This window comes from Epinephelus lanceolatus, chromosome 21 (genome assembly GCF_041903045.1).
Source record: "Epinephelus lanceolatus isolate andai-2023 chromosome 21, ASM4190304v1, whole genome shotgun sequence".
Classification (NCBI taxonomy): domain Eukaryota; kingdom Metazoa; phylum Chordata; class Actinopteri; order Perciformes; family Serranidae; genus Epinephelus; species Epinephelus lanceolatus.
The window spans coordinates 38,995,188-39,019,845 of NC_135754.1; the positions used below are offsets into that span (position 1 = coordinate 38,995,188).

General features: G+C 41.9%; 1 protein-coding gene across 1 annotated transcript in view; it reads right to left on the bottom strand.

Moving 5' to 3' along the window:
- Positions 1 to 1,897: 1,897 nt before the first annotated feature.
- LOC117246816 (very long chain fatty acid elongase 6-like) overlaps positions 1,898 to 24,658 on the bottom strand; it is a 34,595-nt gene continuing 11,834 nt past the window's right edge. The window contains exons 3-4 of the mRNA XM_033610796.2: positions 17,625 to 17,776; positions 1,898 to 11,898 (exon numbers count right to left, since the gene is read on the bottom strand). Coding sequence (XP_033466687.1) covers positions 11,474 to 11,898; positions 17,625 to 17,776 — 577 coding nt within the window. The 3' untranslated portion in view covers positions 1,898 to 11,473. The remainder of the gene's footprint in view (positions 11,899 to 17,624; positions 17,777 to 24,658) is intronic.

Genomic DNA, 24,658 nt, shown 5'->3' on the forward strand with positions numbered 1-24,658 from the left:
ATTATTTTACTTTGAACCTGATGAGATTTAGTTTCAGTAAAAAACATAAACTGTCTCAAATATTAAATATAGTCAGAAGAGTCGTGACCCTAATCCTGTCTGGGCTGCAGAGTATCAAAGCTTCCTCACAGTGTGTCCGTCCTCCGTGTCCTCCGTGTCCTCTGGTGTCACCTCCACCCACAGCTGGGAGACTAATGTGCTGAGCACACAGAGCTTTGTCCTCCGTCGGCCCACAGACCTCACACAGCTTCATATCTCAGCCTGGACGTTTACAGGACAGACACTGTGAGGCTGCTGCAGGGTCTTAACTGTCTGCAAGACAGATTCATGTGCTTACACTGTACTCAGGGAGTTAACTGGTCCTCAGTGTGGAGGACGGAGGATATCAGAGAGATGGATTATTACTCTCCGCAATCAATCATCAGCAGAGGAGAGGGGGTGGGGGGTGTGGCTGTGATACACACCAGAGTGCCTCCAAGAATACTGAGACAGAAAATAACTAACACATTCGAAGCACCTCACATTGCTAAGACTAAAACATCTCCCAGTAATGACTGATTAAAGGTCCAGTGTGTAGGGTTTAGTGACATCTAGTGGTGAGGTTGAGGAAAAGAAAAAAGAAAAAAATCAAACATGGTAAACTTTTTGTCGGGACGTTGTGAGGCGTCCCAGACGTGGCATCAGTTGTCGCCCACTATGACGCACTGCACAGGATAAAACGATGCATTATGGGAGTACAGTACGACACGTGTTCACAATCTGAGCCAACACCATGTGACACTGCGTCGACTTATAATCAAGCTGATATCGTGCAGTCTGAACCCGTCAAAAGGAAATGAAAACAATGATTCTTAGTTTCGGGAGACTATAAACTAATCAAAACATAGTTATGAGTGCTATGTACCATATCTGTCAACAGATCCCTCTAAATCCTCCACACTGGACCTTAAAACAAAAGTATCAATAGCACAGTGTAGAAATCCTGTGTTAAAAGTCTTGCATTCAAACTTTCATTTTCAGATTGAGCGTTAATATAGCAGCAAACCTTTATTTGCTGTGTAAAGATGTGGTGGACAGCAGAGCACAGACTGAAGCCACACTCACTCTGTACGTGCTGTCATCTGAGCTTCTCTGTGCTTTGTTGTGGCAGGCCGGTCCAGCTGTGCATACATGTTTAGTACATGTGTGTTTTCCACTGGCTCGCTCATCGCCACCAGTTACTACCAATGGCTGGACATCACCATCGCAGAGGCGTAGCACCCGGCCTCCAGTCCAAGCATGGTGACTAATAAATGAGATCTATAAACCCAAAACGTAGAAACAGAAACTAATCTGCAGATAGTTTGGAACAATTTTTTACTCTTAAATAATTGTTGGATTGACTGAAATTTAGGAGTTGAACTGTAAATCACTTCCAAATTCCAAAAAGTTTTTTTGGTACATTATATGAAGTTAGTTTCTCTTTTAACTCTGAAACCTGGAGAGATGTCACTTTTCTTTTTTCACAAGTATTTAAACCTTTGAACCCTGAAGTGCAATTTCTTTTTTTTTTTCAAACTAAGGAAACATATTTCTAATTATTATTATTACATATTTTAAATTATGTACAGAATTATTATAACTTTTAAGCACTTTTCCAGGTCATACTTGTTTGTTTCTATTTTGTGATTTTAATAAATTGTCTTGTTATTAATTTACTCTTTTAACCAATTTCTTTGGGTCATTTCTAGTTTCGCTTCTCACTGCCTTCTTCTAAGGTTTTGAAAAACAACAAAATCAAGCTAACTGCTCCGGGCTCAGGTTTTTAGGTTCTTAAAGGGTTAAGAGTTGATTAAATGTCATTATCTGTGGCATGACAACAATGAAATCTTCCCGTCTGACACAATGAACTGAAACGTTTTAAAACCATTATTGTAATTTATTCATTTAACAACATTACAACATCAAGAGCCCTTAAACTGTTTTTCCCTTCAGTTGCAGTTGACAGTAAAATCCACCAGGGTTACATCAGTGTATTTGACAAGAGACACACTGTACCTTTAATGCACACACAACATTACTGACCACATTATTAAACACATTGATTCATGATAGAAAAAAAAAATAACAGAAGCATTGTTTGGCACAAAAATGACCCAAAATTAACTTCAAGTTTTAAAGGTGTTAAAACAAGTTCTGACCAGGAATCATTACCGACGTCACAAAACACTTCTGACAGTCGTCGCCTGGCGTCTTCTCAACATGATTGAACAGCTGATTCAGGGTAATGACACAGGTTTAATAGAAGTGAGAAACACCAGTGAACTTCAGGCTACACTGGAAACATGTTGATGGTAAAGATAATTCAGAGCCCCATTTGTGCTCTCAGCTTTCCATACAGTACTTTGTGATTCAGTCACATAACGTAACCCTACGGCAGCCTTTGTGAAAAAGTCAAAACGTTATTGTTTAGTGGTCGTCCAGCTGCAGGTGTTTCTGTAAGTCCACAGGCTCCACCTGTTAGAATATTTGCACAGTTAGTGTGCGGTGGCCTGCACAGATTTTAACACTGGCAAAAATTTAAAGGGGGCCTATTTTGCTTTGTCTTATATTCTGTCATATATTTAACATTACAGTGTCGCATGTTCACATTAAATGCAGTCAAAGTTTAAAATAATGAGGTAAACGTATGTAAAAGTAATTCCTGTGAGCAAAAACCTCAGACTGCTCTGAATACTCTTTATATGGCCGTCTGCTTCAGACACTTTACTGCAAGTGTTTACATAACATACACTGCTACATGTAGCTACATGCTAACGCCAGGGAAACAACTTGGTTGCTGACGTTGTTTATTTCTCCCTGATTTTGGATCATACTCCTGCTGAAACATGTCTGGTTGTGTTTAGAAGCTTTTATTGGTGATTTCTGACCAAAGGAAATGCTGCTGTACTTTGTTTAGTTCATTCCCCAACTGCAAGTGTAATGCTACATGTAGCTACATGCTAATGTCAGGGAAACATGTAGTGTTGGTTTTCAAAATTAATTTCTCCCTGATTTTGCATCGTAGTCCTGCTGGAACATGTGCAGTTGTTTTAAGAAGCTTTCCCTGGGGGTGTCGGTAGTGTAGTGGATAGTGCCGGCGTCCCATGTGTACAGGCATCACCTCGCTGCAGCAGCTGCGGGTTCGAATCCGGCTTGCGGCCCTTTGCTGCATGTCAGTCCCCACTCTCTCTCTGTCTCCCCATTTCACCCTCTGTCCTGTCAATAAAGGCAAAAAGCTAATAAAAATAATCTTAGAAGGGGGAAAAAAAAAAAGAAGAAGCTTTCCCTGGCTGCACGTACACTGCTACATGTAGCTACATGCTAACGTCAGGGAAACATGATGATGTTGTTATGATTTTGGACCATACTCCTGCTGAACGTTGGGTTGTGTTTACAAGTTTTTAATGGTGATTTTTCACGTAGCAAAATGCTGTTATTTTCCATTACAGTCGTTCCCCTGTTCCAGTGATGGTCCAAAAACGCTGGGGTGCAGATGCCCCAAAAACACCGACCAATCAGAGCAGACTGGGCCTTTTCAGGTGGTAGTTAAAAGAGACAGGCGCTAAAACTTTGTGTTTCAGACAGGTGGTTGATACATGTGTTCCAGCACAGACAGTACGTGGAACATAAATTGTTTTTTGAACATTAAAGCGTGTAAACATATTCTCGTAGAAACCAAAAATACAAATTAATCTGAACATGAGCACAACAGGTCCTCTCTGATTTCTCCAGAAAGACAGAAATCATGTAAATATCTTGGGAGATAAAACGTGCTGCTGAATAACAGATAAAAGCAGTTTGACTTTTCCCCCTAAAGTTTACGTACAGACTGAATCACCCAGTAATGTACGAAGTGCTGAGGTCACAGATGGGGCTGTGGGGATGTTTGATGTTACAGCTGGAAAACTAAAAATACCATCTTATCACAGCTATGTCCCTTTTTAAAAGCCACGCTCGCAGCAGAAAGGCCTAAGTGCCGAAACGTCAACTCCTCCTTCACAACAGACACACAGTCGCAGTGGTTAAACCTTATGGCAGAACATACGTCTTCACTTCATACGTCTGTGCCACAACCTCCCTTAATGTACATTTGTAAGCTGCTACAGCACAGTTATCACCTAAAAAGGACATGAAACACAGGACACGAGGACGGCATGAAATCACACTACACATGTCACAAATTAAACACACTCCTTTCAACATTAATGGCTTTGAGAGTCTACATTGATCCAACATTTAAGAGGCAGAAATGGTGTCAAGATGTCAGCAGATGTGAGGAATGACGAAAAAGCACAAACATGACATTTGGATGGAGAGAGGAACAAAATGAACCACAGCTAACTGCACATCCTAATAAAATACTCTAATAACATCTACCAGGTGCTTTAACTTCGGGTCTGCTGGAAAATGTTTTATATTAAGAAAATAAATAGATTCTTATTATTTACAACAGACGTGTTGTCCTGCTTCGTCCTTCTTAGCAGCTCATTGAGTGCAGCAGCCCTGTCTGTTTTCTGTTTAACCACATCACCTTCTGCTTACTGGAGCTAACAGCTAACGGCTGCAGCTTGAAGTTCACTCTGATGTAGCTAACGTTAGCTAGAGCCTCAAATCACAGTGTGTCTTCCTTCTCCCTCCCTGCCTCTGCTCTCCTCCCCACTCGGAGGAGAGCAGACAGCAGCTCCAGAGACAATACTTACAAACCCGAGCTTCAAGGGAACCTGACAGCCCCAACTCCCTGCCGCATCAGCAAACTTTCTGTTGCTGCTGTTACACAGGTTAGACCCAGTGTTGTGGCTGACCACCAGCTGGCTGTGACACCCAGCGCTGGGGGGTTTGAGCTGGCTGAATTCAACTGCTACAGCCGCTGACTAAAAGTAAATCTCCTGAGTTGGCTAGCTTCTTAATTCCTCTCGAAATTTGCGGTTGGATAAAGTGAAAGACAGACTGGGACGGAGTGAATACACTACATGCAACTCTACAATGAAATAAGATTATGTGTGGGTATGGGAAACACTGGGTTATTGTGTGAAGCGTGTGCATGTGCCTGTGGTCGACTGGTAGGAGGAGCTTAGGACAGAGAGGAGAGAGCTGCAGGAGGAGCGGGGATTTTCAGATTGTGCCTTTTTTTCCTCCTCCAGAAAACCGCCTACCACAGCTTTAAAATAAAGGGCAACAAAACAGAAATCCCAGGGGTCAGATGTATGGCGATGTCTTTGCATAAAAACAGTTTTTACATGAGTATATTCAAAGGAAGAGACTGTTTGAACCTTTAGGCATAAATCATAGAAACACAGGTTTCCAAAGTGGCGTTCAAGAACCCCAAAGGGACAACGATTAATATGAAGGTTTACATGAAGATTAATAGGATGAAACACAAATATTTTGTTACAGAAAATTCTGTTAATTTTTCCTGAATTCTCTCTAATTTTACCTTTTTATTCCCAGATGAAACACTGGATACTTTAACCTCTTCAGGACCTTAAAAAATCTTTAAAATTACCTAATCTCAGGAGGGATTTATACTTCTGCGTTGAATCGACACCATAGCCTGACGTGCACCTCCCCAGAGATTAACTCTACATCACAGTGACGCAGACCTCCTGTCTGTCTCTGTAAGCTGAAACCATTTCCCTCAGTGGAAACAAAACTTTTTTTTAAAGATTATTTTTTGGGCTTTTTGCCTTAAATTGACAGGACAGTGTGAAATGGGGGGAGAGAGAGAGTGGGGGGGATGACATGCAGCAAGGGGTTGCAAGCCGGAATCAAACCTGCGACCGCTGCAGCGAAGCATCGCCTCTGTACATGGGGCGCCGGCACTATCCACTACGCTACTGACGCCCCTGGAAACAAAACTTTGATTTACTTTAATTTCACAGATAAGAAACAATAAATTGTGAAGACAATAAAGCCTCCACACACTGTGTGTGATTTATCCTGGCTGAAATATGAGCAGAGGAAATCTCTGCTAGCTGCTAGGCTAATTTATACAATGTAAAATACCATAGGCTTGTGCTAATAACGTTAGCATGTTGTATTTGTGGGGAAAATGTGTCCAGATAAAGACAAGTGTTGAATGCTGCGAGTTATAGTGAAGCTCATTTGTGTTTGACACTGTCTCTATTAAGACATGTTAATGTGTGTTTAATGTGTGTTTTGTGTGTTTAATGTGTGTTTAATGTGTGTTTTGAGCACTTCACAGAAACAAATTTGGAGCACTTCACAGAAACCGCACCACTGACTTGTGGTTTGGAGGTGTAACTGCAGAGTGACACAGACACACCACTGCACAAGTATAAATGCTCACAACAGCGTAGACTACTGATGCACAAGCATAAATCTGCCTTTAGAGGGAACAGTCCAAGGAAACGTCAGATTTTCACAGACTTCTTTGTGTTGATCAACAGACTTTTTTCATTGGAAAAAGCTTAAAGGGATAGTAGTGACATGTTTTCGCTGGTCTCGCCCGCAAGCGCACATGTGAGCGTGGTGCCCAGAGAGGCAGTCAGAGCTACAGGCTACAATGAGGCTAAAAACAGAGTTCAAATGAGGTTTTTCCAAACAACTTTTTATGTCGGGGCTTCAGGACACTTGGATCACTACGGACGAGCAGTATGGAGATATTTTGTGGTTTCAATGATGTGTTTTTGGACGTTTGAATCTGGGGCGCCGTCAGCCTCCATTAGGTGGAGTTGTGTTGCTACCTCCTCTCCCCTTGGATCTCTGCAAGTGATGTGAGGACTCTAAAACTTCACCTGAGCCTCCCTCGGCATATGGGTGAGGAGATAATGGCTGAATTTACATTTTTGGGTGCACTATCCCTTTAATAAGTATAATTATAGAAGAATAGTACAATTACGTGATTGTACATATATTTCATATCATATATAAACTCAAGAGTTCTGTGTTAAGTTGCTGTTTAATTTTGCATGTTCGATTGGAGTTTTATTTGTCTCTTTCACCTTTTATCTTTCAGTCTGTTTCAATGTTAAGTGCTCTATAACTAAATCATGTCTGATGTTTGATACTGACTGAGACATCTGTGCAGGTGAAAGTTTACAGGTGCGTGTGATAACTGGATGATTAAACCTGTGTCAGAAGGACCTGCTGTTGCAACACAGTCAGTTCTTTCATTGGCAGGTCTAAAGTCCTGTAGAGCAAAGGTAAGCACCTGTAGTAGCAGCAGTGCTACAGTAGGTGCACACGAGTTATTCTGGGTGTGTCTGTCTGTGTCTATTAATAGTTAACTGTGGGAGTGGAGGTCAGGCTTGTGTGTGTTGTTTCACCACAACTGAGAGAATCATTAAACAGATCCGCACTGTCACAACTGAACACAATACACACAAAAGGTTTTAAACATCTGGCCGCTGGTTTATGTGACTGACACCACAGACTAAAGCTCTCCTCATCATGACGAGGAGCTGCAGACTGACCTTTGTCCTGTGTAAGATCTCAGGTGAGATGAAGAAGGCAAAATGTGCGCGGTGTGTAAACATGATTTGGGACAGGAGGACTTTAAACAACACGTTACAAAACCCATTTCCTAGAAGTTATCTACTGTGGGACGGCTGTCAGCAGAGGAATGTGTCAGATCTTATCATTTAACAAAGTGCTTGTGTTGTAAGAGCAGACGTCAAGTCTCGGCTGTGATACACTCATCCTCAGTATTCAATTTTTAAATAATGAGTGTGTATGAGCGTGTGTCAGCTTCCTGTCACCACACAGGCTTCATAAAAAGATGCTCTGACAGCTTCAGACCAACATAGTGTGTGTGTGTGTGTGTGTGTGTGTGTTGTGAGTGCTAAAACTAAACATGAGAAAACACCCTTCTTTCGTTCAGTGCATTGTCAAGTCTTCGTTCCCTTCTGGTGATCCTAAACTCACTATATTGCAGGTCACAGTTGTGCTCGGGCTAAAAACAGACACTAGGAGGAGTTCAACATTTTGGGTAACACACTTATTAGCTTTCTGTCTGAGTATTAAACACAGATCTGGAGTCAGGATGAGGTTAGCGTGGATCAGTCTAAAGCACGCTGTGTCTCCACTGTTTCACTGCTTCCTGTTTCACATAAACAGAAATGTTAAAAAGATCATTTGTGGTTTCACAGGGAGTTATATGCTGGAACTATTTCTTGCCAAACAAGTCTTGTTCTCACAGTAAGGTTGCCAAGTTTAGCAACACGGACACCATAATGCTGCGTTTACACAATGAGTGATACAGCAACAGGTTACAAGTGATGTTCAATGGAAGCTAATGACATGAAGCTATAAATTGACGCCCAGCACGTGACAATGTGTAACGGCGCGACACGCTACAATTCAAAAGAGCTAGTTTCAACCTTTTTCAGCACTCCAGTGATGCTGTGAAGCGTCAACCAATCATATGTTTTTGTTTCTGGCTGAGCGTTACCTAGCTTACTTAGCTGTTGCTATGCTAACATTTTGTTTACTGCAGTGAACACAGGAATGCAGCTTCTTTCCAAGAGCTGTGGATTCTCTCCTCAGACATAAACACACACTATTCTCATAAAAACACACATACACTTACCTGACGAACAGTACAAGTGCAATATCTGTGCATTATTTTATTTTATCTGTGCATTATCTATATTTATTTATTTACTTATTTATTTATTACCTTACCCTATTTATGCCCTTTTTATGCTGACTTTTGGTGCTGCAAAAGAAATTTCGTTGTGTTTTTTATATGCAATGGCAATATCTATCCATCTATCTATCTATCTATCTATCTATCTATCTATGAGAATGGGGCAGAAATGTGTGATGTTAAAATGCAGCTCAGACATTGATCAAAAGCAAAGATACCTTTGACCAAATACAAACTTAAAGGAAATGGCCAGCTTTAGAATGACTAGAAAAGCACTCAGAGAGTGCAGACCTCCGCCAAGTAAGTGATATTCCCTCCCCCTCTGCATCAGATTTTGCAGCCTGCATCACAATTAGGTTATTTGCATCACTATCATTATGAGGCTATATATGTCGTCACCATGGAGACACTGTGGTGTATTTATTTCGTTTTTATTTTGTACCAACACAGAATATAATATGATTTTTTGTATTTTTCACTTTGTTTTTTTTTCCAACACAGAACATTAATTTCAACTTTAGAATTACAACAATATTTAGCAAGTGGAACAAGACGTGCTTTCCGGCCACCAGATGGCGCTATTTTCACCGTCTTAATTGCTGCTGAGGCACAAAACTCGTTCGGGGTATCAGAGGATAACAGCTAGCCAGATTTTTCCATACACTTGAAGTGCATGGAACCCACATTTTGAAAATGTATTAAAACTCCACTAATGCATTTCAAAAACGTCACAACGGCTCGTCCGTCGTAATCCAACTGCCCAACTCGCGCGAGACTAGCTGATGGCTAGTGGTGGTGCTAGTTCTCGAGTCTTGCGCGAGTTGTCATGTAAACACAGCACTCCTGCAGGGCAGGCTGACTGACCATGGTGAGAAATGATGCTATAAAAGTGGAGTAAATTACGTCTTTTCAAGTCAATGTTGCATGCCGCGGCTTCAGGGCACTTGGATAATGACGGATGAGCCGTTCTGATGTTTTTGAAATGCATTAGCGGAGTTTTATTACATTTTCAAAATGTGGGTTCTGTGCACTTCAAGTGTAGCTGTTATTCCAGCTAGCTGTTATCCTCTGATACCCTGAACGAGTTTTGTGGATTAAAAAACTACACTGGACTTGTTGTCGGCATGAGGATCAGTAAGTACTGTCTGTACTTTCATTCTAAAGTGGACATTTGCTTTAAGTTGTTCCGTCAAGGTGCTTTTTTGTGTGTAGACACACATGCGCCAATGATGACGTAACGATCTAAACAAGTGCTTCAGCAACACTTCAACAGTGACTCAACGAACATGTAGCTGGTTACGCTGTTGCTTTGTCACCACGTGTAGGAACAACAGTGTAAAACCTGTTCTGTTATTACTGTTAATATCAGCTGTATCTGGCAGCCTGCGCTGTAGCTGGAGACACTGTTGTTTGTCAGGACGTTCCAGCACATAACTCCCACCTAAACTCACCTGTGGACGTTTTTACATTTCCTTTATGGAATGACAAATAAATCCGATTTTTAAAATGTTTTTTTTTTTTTTGAGGTGATACAAGCAGAGTATTTTTTCACCTTCCTACTGCTTCCAGACTTTATGCTGAGCTGATTCTGACTCACTGGATGCAGACTGGGGCTATTTCAGCCGGCATTCTCTCCCCTGCTGCTAACTGCACGATACCGTTTTCCAACAACAACAACTTCCAGGTTAAAAATTTAAATGCCAAAAACAGCACGTTTTGACAAAGACTTGGATCGTGCAGTACGGCATGCTTGCTTTGCTCTTTCTGTGAATTGTTATAAAGATCTACAACAAATAAAACAACTTGCAAACACACCTCTGAGAAGCCCAGACTGCCACTCACAGGGCTCTCGTGCCCCTGATGTTGCTCCATTTTCTGACATGGCCAGTCAGAGTTGATTTGCAAAAGCCACTTACAGCCAGCAAATCGTCTGCAGTTTCTTCCAGAGCTGTAGTATAATCAGGCTTCACCTCTACAACACAAATTATCAAAATAAATTTGTCTTTTTTATCAGTTCAAGTTGACAGTGGACTGCTGCTGTTTTCTGCTCTCTTTGCAGAGAATTAGCCATTTTAAAGACAGTGCTCGTCTCCCAACATGCAAATGTTCCACCAAAACAAGCCGCTGCATCCTGGGCTTCGCACCGCCACAGTCAAGTGTGACTGGTTTACAGGAATACAAACAAGTCAGAGTATTTTCATTCCCTACAGCAGATTGATAATGAGTGCTGCAGACCTTTCTCTGGCGCTGACACAGCTCTATAGATAAAGGTCTGGCTAAGCGAGATCATGCTAAGCTGAACATCCTGATTCCAGCTCTTTTCAGACAGAAAGCAAACGACTACATTACCCAACATGTCAAACTACTCCTCTAACAACTTAACATTCATATGTACTTTTTCTACTTCAGAGCTTTTACATATAAATCAAGGATGATTACGACATACAAACATTTGTTAACTACCTGTGACAGATATTTGGCCCTTATATGGCTGCTTTTTGTTAAACTGGTCGAGAGTCACCAAGGCAATCGTTCAAACGAGGTGAGAACGATGTTAGTCAAACACAAACATGTTAGTCCTCCATTCTTGTGTTAAATCAATTTCCACACAGAACTCCCTACGAATCATGAGATAATGAACTGTGCGCTGGTCTCCTCTTTCCTACCGCTGTAAAACCTTGGATGTATCAGTGCTGAGCTACAGACGTCTGTAAAAAGTCAAGTGAAAATGTAAAAAGAGGAGGACCGAGCGACCAGTTAACTAGTTGTAACTCACACATTCATGGCCCCTCGCTGTTGGTCGTTTCTACGTATGGCACGCTTTAATAGCACAGTACTGACATGCTACTCTGCCTTGGATCCTTTAGAGGAGCCTCTGAGGTAGGTGTTGTAGAAGAACAAGGCGAAGAGGACCAGGTAGCTGAGGTACATGAGAGAGCCCCACGTGATGTTGTCCATGTTGGACGGACAGCGCACCTCGTGCATCCAGAGGTACACCAGGCTGAGGACGGTCAGGCCCATCACCATCTGCAGGATCTGGGTGGCTGTGATGATCATGGCGCAGGGACGGGGCACCCGTAGGCCGGCCGCCCGGGCTGCGTAGTACGTGTACATGAGAGAATGAACCACGTAGTTCATGGTCATGAACCAGCCGCCGCCCGCCACCTGGTCCTTGTAGGAGTACCAGGAGTAGAGCAGCACGGTGATGTGATGGTACCAGTGCAGGAAGATGAGGCGCTGCTTCCGGAGGATGATGAACACGGTGTCACCTAAAAGAGGTGGGGAGAGGGAGTCAGTCGCAAGAACCAGGGCGGAAATGTTAACCTCAGTACGTCAGTACCAGCAGCTGATTTCGGAGAAAGTCTGGGTCAACACACAGAGCACATACCAAATGTAAACACAACGTACATGCCTGGATGGACATCTCACTCTGCTAACTTCTTGCAGCAACACATCAGTTGCTCAATTTCAACAACACTAGGCTGGAAAAATGTGAATGCAGGCTGAAATTCATCTGTGCCCTTCTGTCGAGAGACGCAGCAACTAAAACGGTGAGGAACAAAAAGTATAAATACAACATTAATTCATTAAAGCAGCTGTGTGGAACTTTTTACCATTAATAAAACTGTCCCTAGTTCGTATCACCCCCCCTTGAAGATCCGCATATTTATTTAAACCCAGCAGCGACAAAAAAGCCTTTCTCTATATGGCTATTTAGCATAGCCTCGCACGGTTCGGACGGACAGCGGAAGTCAGCAAACTAGTATACGGCACCCGAGGCGGAAGTGATTCTGCTTGCCTGCAGCGGCCCGCAGCCATTAAACCAGAGAAGAAGAAGAGCCGTGTTTACAGAGAGTGTTCTCCAAGTAAGCGGTATGCAACGGGCATTGTTCAACACATAACAGTTTTACCAGATGTATCTATAAGGACTTGGTTGTACTTTTGATGTCATGGCGGATAAAGAAGGAGCACCATCTAAAAGAAAAAGAACAGAAGAACAGAAGAAGGCTAAACGGGACTAAGGTTAGACCGATACATCGGCCGGCCGATATATCGGGCCGATATTTGAGTTTTTTACTTGTATCGGCATTGGCCGATACGCACGTGGGTTTGCGGATTTATTTTTCCCTGGCACTTTTTTTTCATTTGAAAGTATGTGGTTAAGTTGAACAAAGCTGTTGAATCCTACTGTGTACAGTAGTTGTTGTTTTATTTATGCTTCAGCTTAAATATTTGTTTATTTTATAAAGACATTACTGGAAGATTTAAGAGCACTGAACTCTTTTTTTTATTTGAATGTACAGTACAGGCCAAAAGTTTGGACACACCTTCTCATTCAATGCGTTTTCTTTATTTTCATGACTATTTACATGGTAGATTCTCACTGAAGGCATCAAAACTATGAATGAACACATGTGGAGTTATGTACTTAACAAAAAAAGGTGAAATAACTGAAAACATGTTTTATATTCTAGTTTCTTCAAAATAGCCACCCTTTGCTCTGATTACTGCTTTGCACACTCTTGGCATTCTCTCCATGAGCTTCAAGAGGTAGTCACCTGAAATGGTTTTCCAACAGTCTTGAAGGAGTTCCCAGAGGTGTTTAGCACTTGTTGGCCCCTTTGCCTTCACTCTGCGGTCCAGCTCACCCCAAACCATCTGGATTGGGTTCAGGTCCGGTGACTGTGGAGGCCAGGTCATCTGCCGCAGCACTCCATCACTCTCCTTCTTGGTCAAATAGCCCTTACACAGCCTGGAGGTGTGTTTGGGGTCATTGTCCTGTTGAAAAATAAATGATGGTCCAACTAAACGCAAACCGGATGGGATGGCATGTCGCTGCAGGATGCTGTGGTAGCCATGCTGGTTCAGTGTGCCTTCAATTTTGAATAAATCCCCAACAGTGTCACCAGCAAAACACCCCCACACCATCACACCTCCTCCTCCATGCTTCACAGTGGGAACCAGGCATGTGGAATCCATCCGTTCACCTTTTCTGCGTCTCACAAAGACACGGCGGTTGGAACCAAAGATCTCAAATTTGGACTCATCAGACCAAAGCACAGATTTCCACTGGTCTAATGTCCATTCCTTGTGTTTCTTGGCCCAAACAAATCTCTTCTGCTTGTTGCCTCTCCTTAGCAGTGGTTTCCTAGCAGCTATTTGACCATGAAGGCCTGATTGGCGCAGTCTCCTCTTAACAGTTGTTCTAGAGATGGGTCTGCTGCTAGAACTCTGTGTGGCATTCATCTGGTCTCTGATCTGAGCTGCTGTTAACTTGCGATTTCTGAGGCTGGTGACTCGGATGAACTTATCCTCAGAAGCAGAGGTGACTCTTGGTCTTCCTTTCCTGGGTCGGTCCTCATGTGTGCCAGTTTCGTTGTAGCGCTTGATGGTTTTTGCGACTCCACTTGGGGACACATTTAAAGTTTTTGCAATTTTCCGGACTGACTGACCTTCATTTCTTAAAGTAATGATGGCCACTGGTTTTTCTTTAGTTAGCTGATTGGTTCTTGCCATAATATGAATTTTAACAGTTGTCCAATAGGGCTGTCGGCTGTGTATTAACCTGACTTCTGCACAACACAACTGATGGTCCCAACCCCATTGATAAAGCAAGAAATTCCACTAATTAACCCTGATAAGGCACACCTGTGAAGTGGAAACCATTTCAGGTGACTACCTCTTGAAGCTCATGGAGAGAATGCCAAGAGTGTGCAAAGCAGTAATCAGAGCAAAGGGTGGCTATTTTGAAGAAACTAGAATATAAAACATGTTTTCAGTTATTTCACCTTTTTTTGTTAAGTACATAACTCCACATGTGTTCATTCATAGTTTTGATGCCTTCAGTGAGAATCTACAATGTAAATAGTCATGAAAATAAAGAAAACGCATTGAATGAGAAGGTGTGTCCAAACTTTTGGCCTGTACTGTATAATAATAATAATAATATTCTACCTGTTCTACCTCAACTTTCCATCTTGTTTTAATATTTTTTACTGTTCAATAAATGTTTCTTATTTTAAACTTGAGACCTCTAATATTTGTTATCATTGTGTCATTTTTTTGATGTAAATCGAGGGAGCAAAAGCAGTATCGGCCCCAAATATCGGCTCAAGAAAATCGGCAGTCCATAATCAGTCATCGGCTAAGGGTGATGGAAAAAAATAGGTATCGGCATCGGCCCTAAAAAATCCATATCGGTCTATCCCTAAACGGGACAGTGATAGGGCTCGAGCCCAAACATGTGTAAACCTCGGTCAGGCATTCACCAAGTGGAGAGAGCTGAGAGATTTGAAAGGTTTTAAAACTGATCCTGAGTTGGCCCTTTTCCTAATCAACAGGTATGTAATTTTTGTTTTTATTCAGAGAATATACCGCAACTTGTTAGACGTTGTTTCACTTCAATATATGACAACATGGAAGTTATAAGCAAGCTAAATGTAACGTTAGCTGATGTGAACCGCTTTTGTCTCGTAACGTTACAACAAACGCCACAAAATGATCTGTGACTGTGACCATGAACACAAATATACAGCAGGCAGTTGTCCTCAGTTTATAAGAAATTCAGAGCTACACCAGAACATTTATGAACAGGTCTACTAACTTGTGTGTAACGTTAGCATGTTAGCATGTTTCCACTAATTACTTGGACTGACCTGACGTTAGTAGCGTTAGCTTTGCAAGCGAAGGCTGCAGGTAAGAGCTTTGCTGTGTTGGATTAGATCAGAACAGAAACATGACAGGAGAATTTACTGAGTCATTTTGCTGTTTCCACTAATTACTTGGACTGACCTGACGTTAGTTAATCCTCTCGCTCTCCAAAACAAATGCATGCGGTAATTGCCAGTTGCAGTTGAGATTTTACGACACCAGGCTGTGGGTGTCATACCGCTTCGACCAAAGGGGCGCCATAATCAACGAAAACGAAAAGTTCCGCACAGCTGCTTTAAGCTCTGATCCAGAGGAGAAGTCCATTAGCTGCTAGGCTAATTTATGCAATGTAAATGTGCTTTAGCTAACGATGAGTGACTGGCAACAAACAATTGTTTTGTCTACAGGAAACTACAACGTGGAAGTGCGCTCGACTATGAAAGCCCGAATGACTGCGGACATACCTCACGGAGTAGTAGTCTCTGCCTGTTTCTCCTGTTTGTAGAAGAGCATCTCACACTGCTGTAGCAATCCTATACTGCCCTCGTGCGGTTAGGAGCTGAATTGCATGTCAAATAAAGGGGGGAAATAAGACGGCGAATAGTAATAGTCGCATTAAAAAAATCGATTTTTCAAAAATAAAACGACTATTCGAAAATTGAAAATCGTGACCCATCCCTACCAAAAACACATCATTGAAACCACAAAATATCTCCATACTGCTCGTCCGTAGTGGTCCAAGATCCCTCGGCATATGGGTGAGTAGATAATGGCTGAATTTTCATTTTTGGGTGCACTAACCTTTAAGGAAATAGATGATGGTTTGAGTTAAAATTAAAGATTGTTTCCAGAAAAGGTTTTCTGACAGAAAGCTCTGAAAGTTAACTTATTCAATGTGCTGTTTTAATTAGTGGAGTCAATTTAAAATAAACTTCACTGCACTTAAGTGGTTAAAATTATTTACATTACATGTTGTTTTAATCTTTAATGGCCAAAAGCAAAAAGTAAAGGGGTAGCAGCTTCATCTGTAACAGATTTTGTTAAAAGGGCGGATAATAATCAAAATTGTATCGCAGCAGAATGTGTGATATCGGCAAATATGGTATCATTGTCCAAACAATGGATGTAATATTGAATCATAATGAAACTAGAGATTTACACGCCTAAAAACTTATCGTATCGTATTTCTGGTCAGATTTGTAATTTTGTTGATTTATTCTTTCCTCTGACAGTTCCTGATTTAACTCCAATATTTGCTAATTTTAGACCGTTATTATGACCTAACAGGGTTTATTATGACCTAACAGGGTTTATTATGACCTAACAGGGTTCACCTCTACCTAACAGTGGACTAACTAACTGGACGAATAACAGGAGTAATCAAGATGGTTTGGGTAAGTTTTATTTTGTCTCTGTCAAGTTTAAATGAAGTGTGAGTTAACGAGGTGAGTAAGCGCTATATATATATATATATATATGTATATAGGCCTCAGGGAAGAGCAGTGTTGAGTATGAACCGGCACGTTTCAAAGGGGTACAACACCACTGCCCTCGCCTCCTGCTAATTTCTTAAAGGTTTCCTGACTGACTGTATTTACTGTAGCAATCAGGAATTATTACCAACATTTTGGCTCCACCCACTTTCAGTTTTACCTCCAAATATGTGCTTTAGATAAAATGTTGGCTTGTTCACAAACTGCTCAACAATCTGACTGCTTTCTTTCCCATCAGACTTGGTTGTGCTGATACTGCTCTGCTGTCATGAAGAAGAATTATTCTTCTTCGTCTATGACATGTACACAGTATGTATCCTGTACTACAGTAATGCCTGACCAACTGGAGGATGAAGATACTCTTCCTGTCTGTGGCTGAGGAAACACTGTCTTTATCAGTCGTCCACTAATGCGATTTTCTTGCCACCTCAGCATCTGCCTCCATTTCCCAGAGCACTCAGGTGTCTGTGCTCTCCGACAGAGAGCATGAAGAGATGAGCTTGCAGACAGAGAGACAGCTACACCGCCCAGGGAAACGGCTCTTAAGGTAATTGTCTGCTGATAAATTTACTGGAAAGTTTGAGTGCTCCAAGGAATCTATCTCAAGGTTACAGTTTATGTCTGTCGTTGCTTCTACAACAACACTGCTGCTCCCTCTGCGTCAGGACAGCTAATCTGTGAGAGTAAATCACTGAGGATAAAGACCTCCATGTGTTGACCCATGACCTGAAGAGAAGTCTCATACATCTACACATCTTTAGACCTACAGTACAAACAGCCTGTGCGACGCTGCTTTCAACACATGACGATGACATTTAGGACAACATCAGAGAAGTCAGAGGACGCCTTACCCAGCTCGGGGGCCTTGCTAAGGACAAAGGCGTAGGCCCAGAATTTGGTGATGGGGGCGCTGTAGAAACTGGTGTCACACACTGTCTGTCTGAAGCCGCTGGTTGTGATGACGTGCAGCATGTATGATCCAGTCCTCAGTGCTCCGATGATGCTGCAAAGTGAACCCATAAACACATCAGCAAACAATTTACCTCCTGTTTAATTACACTGACATTAACAAATACATTGTGGGGGGGTTAAGAGGTGTTTAAAAGACAGTTTCTGAAACCAAAAGCCTGTTTGCCAGCCTGCAGCCACTTGTAAATGTCAGTGTTGAGCTCTGTCTTGGTTGTGCCAAAAGACTAGATCAGGAAGAAAGGAATATTAAGGATAAAGACGCAGATAAAAATGTAAAAAAAAAAGTCAGAAAAGTGCAATTATCCAAAGCACAGAGGCACAAGGCTGAGGACACACTGGACAGAGGTCAGAGGTCACCATCCTGATGACCTGAGGACAGAAGTCTTATCTGACATATCTTTCCCTCAACATACATTCTAGGAAGAGTTTCATGTTTATTTAACACTGGTATTAATATCTGTCTGATGCAACAGAATCTTCAAGAATTACATTGAATGAATTAACCCTATGGGCCCGAACGACGCATAGTGCGTCCAAAATCACACCTGTTCTCTGTGGATTTTCTCCACGACCGTGCGTCATAGCGAGAAGCCACGCATATCACATGAAACAGTAGAATCATAGCTTTCTGACAAGATCAAGCACTTGTCGGTAGTCCAATGTTTTCATAGCGAAAAAAAATGATAAAGTCACACTAAAATTATGTATAACAGAGCTTTCATACAGCTTTGCACACACATTACTCTTGGATGGATTACTCGCGAAGGCAGGCTCGCACAGAAATGCCACACACATCACATGAAAGCGCTGGAGCAGAGCTTTCCTGTGATAACACACACATCATTGTGCTGTCATCCCATCACGCTATAAATCCAGATTAATTGTCTACAAAATAAAAACCTGACAAATTTCTTTACAACCCGTTATACAGATCTTCTTATCAGTCAGTTCATATAGTGAGGAATATCGTATCTTACCACGTCTTAGGCTTGTGTGTGTTTCTCCCTGTCTATCCACATTTGTAGTCCGGCTTTCAAGATGCAAATATCTCCATATTATCCAGTTGACACTCCATCAAACTTTGTATGACAAGACCAGCCACTTCACCTTTGCACACCCAGACAACTGCAGCCTAATTATGCATGCTGACAGGGCCGTAGTCACCATATACATTGAGGGGGACACGTGCCCCCCCCCCCCCCCCATGCCCAAAATGTCCCCCCAATATATAACTGAAACTGAAAAACAACAACAAACTTTGTTTACTGGAAACAAAGTGGCAAATATTATCTTGGAGGACATCATTGCACTTGGTTGAGTATTTTTCTATGATCTTAGATGTAAATGTTGCATGTTTCTTTCAGATAAAACACATTTTTGACTTGTGAATGAATCAATGGAATTTCTTGCAATAATGAAAAAATACTGGCAATCATGTCCGCCTGGCACAAACCACATGTTTTGGACAGCTGTGAAGTGACAGAATGTCCCACCATCATGGTTCTTATATTGCCAGATTCCAGAGAGTCTCCCCTCTTCAGATATGGCAGAATATGTCAACTTCCAACTTGCTATGCTGAGATACATGTAAAAATGTAAGAATTTAGTAACACAGATTTGTTTTTTTCATTGATATAAAAATTAATATAAAATACAGGCACATAGAAGGACATGGAATGATGGCAAATCTGGTTAGCCCAGATTGTCCTAAAACAACAAGATACAGCATGTGTATATAGCCTTTATAATGACTGTGATATGAGCTTAAAAGTAAAGGCAGTAAAAATACCCCAAAAACGCCTAGGGCCCATAGGGTTAAACAAATCTGGACTTTCTGCATCTATAATCAATCAAACATGGAGCACCAACACACAGTCCTCCAGTTGGTGCTCCTGGCTCCACTCTTAAATGCTCCTTGGATCAGACAAGCAGCTAAACCAAAACAGGCAGCGTTACACAGACCGACTGCATTCACTGTTGGTGTGTGCACAGTTTCAGGTGCAATGAGGAATTATTACCAACATTTCTGCTGCAGACACTTTTAATTTTACTTCCAAATGAAGTGCTTTACACAAACTGTTACCTAATTTACAACCTGCTCAAGCATCATATAAAATCTGGACTTTCTGCATCTAAAATCAAACATGGGATGCAGTTGGGAGAAATTTTCCTTGAGGGTTTTCTCCCAGAAAGAGTTCCCTGGGTTAATGTTACAAAAAAAGTAGTGGTTTGGGTTAAAATGAATCAATTTCTGTTGCTCTTGGAGGAAAACTTTTCACGTGTGCATACGGGACACCAATATCCAGTCTTACACAATATTAATTAAAGCTCTTCCTTAGTGTTTCTATTTAAAGATTAATTTTTAGCCTTCCTTTGGCTGCTGTCAGCCCTAGAGTGGTCTCCTCTGGTCTGAATCAGGGACTCATGTTGTTCCAAAGTTGTATAATTGCCTAGAGTTGGTTCGTGTTCTCACGGCAGCATTTACAAGAGGACCAGATCAAATGCCTTGTGTGAGAAAGCTGCTCTTGATTGGTCAGAATTTCCATGTGGGAAAAATCCAGGAAGTAAAGCAAACGTTGAAGAAGAGTACACTTGCAAGATAAATGTGACACTTTCTAATGTCACAATGGAGGGACAACTACGCAGGTTGATTTTAGCGCTGCTCATCGTGGACTATATTGCTGTCATTGTTCATTTTAGTCGAGGTGAAAACGAGGCGCTGAGACCACCTCTTCATGAAGGTCTCAGTCCGGTTGTTCTGGGGTGTTCACACCTGTACAAATTCAATACAGTCCTCTTATCGCCCTACAAAGATGGGATGGTCTCAGTCCAGAGCTCTGATGTGTGACAGTGTATGAATGTAAAAAGGCCAACACACTTTAAAGTCACACACTTTAGCCTTAAATGCACCATTTTTACGACCCATAACATTGTTACTCATAAAAAAAGTCACTGAACCAGAGTTCATCCCGCACATCTATCATCTCAGCTCTGCTACAGCTGTTACTCATCCTGAAAGGTCAATAAAACCCTCTAAGAGTCCTGCAGTCACAGTGTAGGGCCATCATACATGGATCCAGAGATTGCAGGAAGTGAGTACTGCTGCTACTTTTCTCAGATTTTTCAAGCACAAACTGTACAATATAAATATAAAACACAAATTAACAAGAGGAATCACTCCACTGATTTCCAGAAAAGAAAAGTATAAAAGAAAAGTATAAATGAAGTAGATGTGTGGAGTCAAAGGACAGACTCCCTCCTTCATGTGTCCCAACATGTTTATCAATGATGAATCAGAAATAATCTTATTTCAACATCTTCACAAGCCAAACCATCAAGTTGCTCTGTCATCACTCTGTAGATCGCGCTGTGGGCGTTTCCTCTAATCTTCCATCATCCTCCTCACTGTTCTCTGATTCGTCAGGTTACATAACGACTATAGAGTAAAAAGATAAGATCTACACATGTTCCACATATTTCTTATTGTCAACATGTCTCATGAGACGATACGAACCAACAGTGTGTTAGTCTGTCTCCAAATACTGTCTGAGCTCACTGGTTCCTGCTGAAGACATCAGTCTTTATTACACCAGTCATCAGTGATTGATAAACACCTGGTTAATGCAGCTTTGATCACACAAATAAAAGGCAATAGTGCATTTGTTGGGGACTATTTTCAGTGGCGGATTAATCCACATTTGGTGCTCTAGTGAGTATTTGGGGCAGCAGGACAAAGTATGTGGGACTGAGTCAGATAAACTACAGTGTGTGTTTCAGGAATGTCAGAGAATATTTGTGACCGGTGACACATGTTGGTCTGTCGGTTGATCAGATGACTGCACTGCACACCAGGTCTGGCGGGAGCTAACAGGTGGTGCCGCTCATACAATCACCTTTTAGCATTGTTGTCCATGTTATCACTGTTAGCTCTGCTAGCACAGTTAGCAATGTCAGCACAGCTAGCAGTGCTAACATAGCAGCTCAAAATGAAGCCACTTACTCAACAGGGCTACCTGAAGGGAAACCGAAGGATGACTATCATGTGTCAGCAGCAACGCCATCCTGGTTGTGGGACGCCGCTGCCAGTGTTAGGGCATTTTCAGACCTGAAAGTCCGGACCAAGGTTCATGTTTTTGTTACACTGTGTACATTTGGTCCCTTGGTTTTGCATTCACATTGCAATTCTGTGAGCGGACTAAAGAACTTTACATGACACAGTTACGTTCATCTACGTGGGTTTCCTCACCTTATATTTGACATCAATTAGTTTATAAATGGGCGGTGGTCTGACGTCAGCGTGTTGTCAAGTAGGCGAGTAGAAATCCCCTCAATGTTTACAAACATTACCTCACGAAAATGGACGAACTGATTCTAATAACTGCCACGCTACTCATACCATTATGGCACTGCTACCAGCTGCAGCACCAACGTAGAGCACAATACTCGCTGCTCGTACAAAAACGAAATATAAATCTTCACCTTGTGCGAAGATGTCATCATCACCGGCAGGAAGGAGGAGGAGGAGACAGCTAGCAATGTTAGCAATGCTGAGAGCCCGGCCAACTCGGGAGTGACCAGTGTCGAGGTGAGGGACCATAGACGGCTCATATTTGATGGTGGACTTGACTTCTCTCCTGGCGGAAATAAACAACCGCCGCACCAGAATTTCCTGTCAATGGTCCAAAAGTCCGAACCATCCAAAAAAAAAATGCTTTCACACTAGTAACGGACTGGACCATGGTTTCATTTGGTCCGGACCGAGACCACCGCTTTTGGCCGGACCAAATTCTGCCATTTGGTCAGGACCCTGGTCCGGGGGTAGTTTTCACACCTGCAGACCAAACTGGAAAGTCAAAAAGTCCGGACCAAACGACCAAGGTGTGAAAAAGCCCTTAGTTGCCGTCCTGGGCGCCAAATACATTTGCTAAATCCCACCTGACCTGGGTGGTGCACACTGCAAAGCGACCAAGGCTAACATTAGCTAACATGTGGAGACTAGGGGTGTGCCTTATTGTCTTGTTCACGATAATACTGAAATCATTTTTAATATGATATAAAAAAAAATCATATCGTAATACTTGTAATATTCCGGCTTGTTGTCATACTGTTACCCACGGCAACAACAAGCATGGCTGAAAGTGAACTCATTACCGACTCTGAGGTGGTTCCACAAAGAGGAGCAGCTTCAGTAGTGTGGAATTAACTGTGGCGTCCGCTCAGAGGGAACTCATTCAGCGGCTCCTCTGGCAGCAGCACAGCGTCTCTCCCTCTCCTCTCTGATTCTGTCACAAACCTTTGCTGATGTAAACCTACGTGAATAAACTCCATATATGTGACTGTATCATAACAGCCTGTCACAGGTTACAGCCTGATGACTAGAGGAGAAATGGCAGAGCATCAAGGTCCAGGTGGAAACAAAACAACTCAGTCATTTAGGATTTTACTCAAAGAAGGAAATCAGCTGTTGGTTTATATATATATAGATCCCAGGGGACATTTGTTTAAATGTGTAATTAGTGTTAGATTTGATTTAGTTGAACATTTAATATTGTGACAGAATCTGAATCTGACTCTGAGTTACTGTTGTTGTTCACAAACTAAAGAAATGAGAGATCAGTTTAGTTTTTACTGAATATTTGAAGCAAACTGTGAAACCAGGTCACTGATTCTGTTCTTGAATTAATAACACATTTATTTAACCCCACAGTCATGTTGTCGTGTCCGGTATGCAGACAGCTGAGGGGTGGAGAGGGCAGGTTGTGCCCACTGCTGTGGGATTTAGATCAGATGGAGGGCTCAACACATCACAGATGCACCATTGATGAATCTCAGGACGACAGCCTCGTCTGCAGCCACCTGCCAAGTGGATCACAATCTCTATAAACTATGCTCGCAGTGTTCGCAAACAAGGCACCATGTTTGTTTTGTTCAGGGTGAAACTTTCTGTAACATACAGCAACAGATGCTCTAAATGCGTAAGTGTATTTTCATTTGGTATTTAGATAAAAATGACTGAACTCTCCAGGGTTTTACTGTAATCTTCCTTCTCTCATCTGATGGCATGTAAATATAATATGTATATATACTGTAATAAAAACTGAGAGCAGGCACAGGGTGGCAGTCTCAGCTTCTGAGGTGTAAAGATTATTTCTATTGTGTGAAAGGTTTGGCATCTGCGTCGAGTGCACAGCTCAGAGCCTGAAACCCAGTGAGGATTGTTTTCATGACAGATGTGTCATCAAACTGGTTTCAGCATTTTCACACGGAGACGCCCTCTCAGTACACATTCCCTCCGTGCACTTGTGACTTCCTGCAGGTAAAAACAATCATGTAATCTTCCTGTTTACACAGACATTCTCAGCATTCCCCGTCAAAACACTTTTGTCAGCAGAAAATCAGAGGTGAAAACAGCTGTTTGAGGGGCTGAGAGCAGCTGAGCAGCCCCACTGATGATTTTACACTGTATTAGTGACTGTGGTTTATTTTTTCATTGATGCTAAAATAACATTCCACTACAAGATAAATGCCAAAAGCATTTCTGTCATGGCTGCTGTCTCACTAGGATGCCAACAATGAGCCTCTGGCTGAATAGGATAAGCCATCCCTTATAGCCAGAGTCAAAAAATCAAAACTGCTTCAGCTTTCCTCCGTCACGTCACATAAATACACAGAACTTGAATAACGTACTTAGAGAAGTCTTTGGAAGACAATTTAAAAACAGTCCATATGCTTCTGGATACTTTTGGTCTGATGCAGTTTTTCCTGAGTCATGCTTGTTCAAGTGAAGGTACATCTGAATGATGCAGCAGGTATCTAAACTCTTTATTTTAACTTATATTTTGGATTTGCTCCTAAGTGATATTCAGGGTTCCCACGCATTTCCATGGACACAGTTCTTAAACCCACACTAACATTT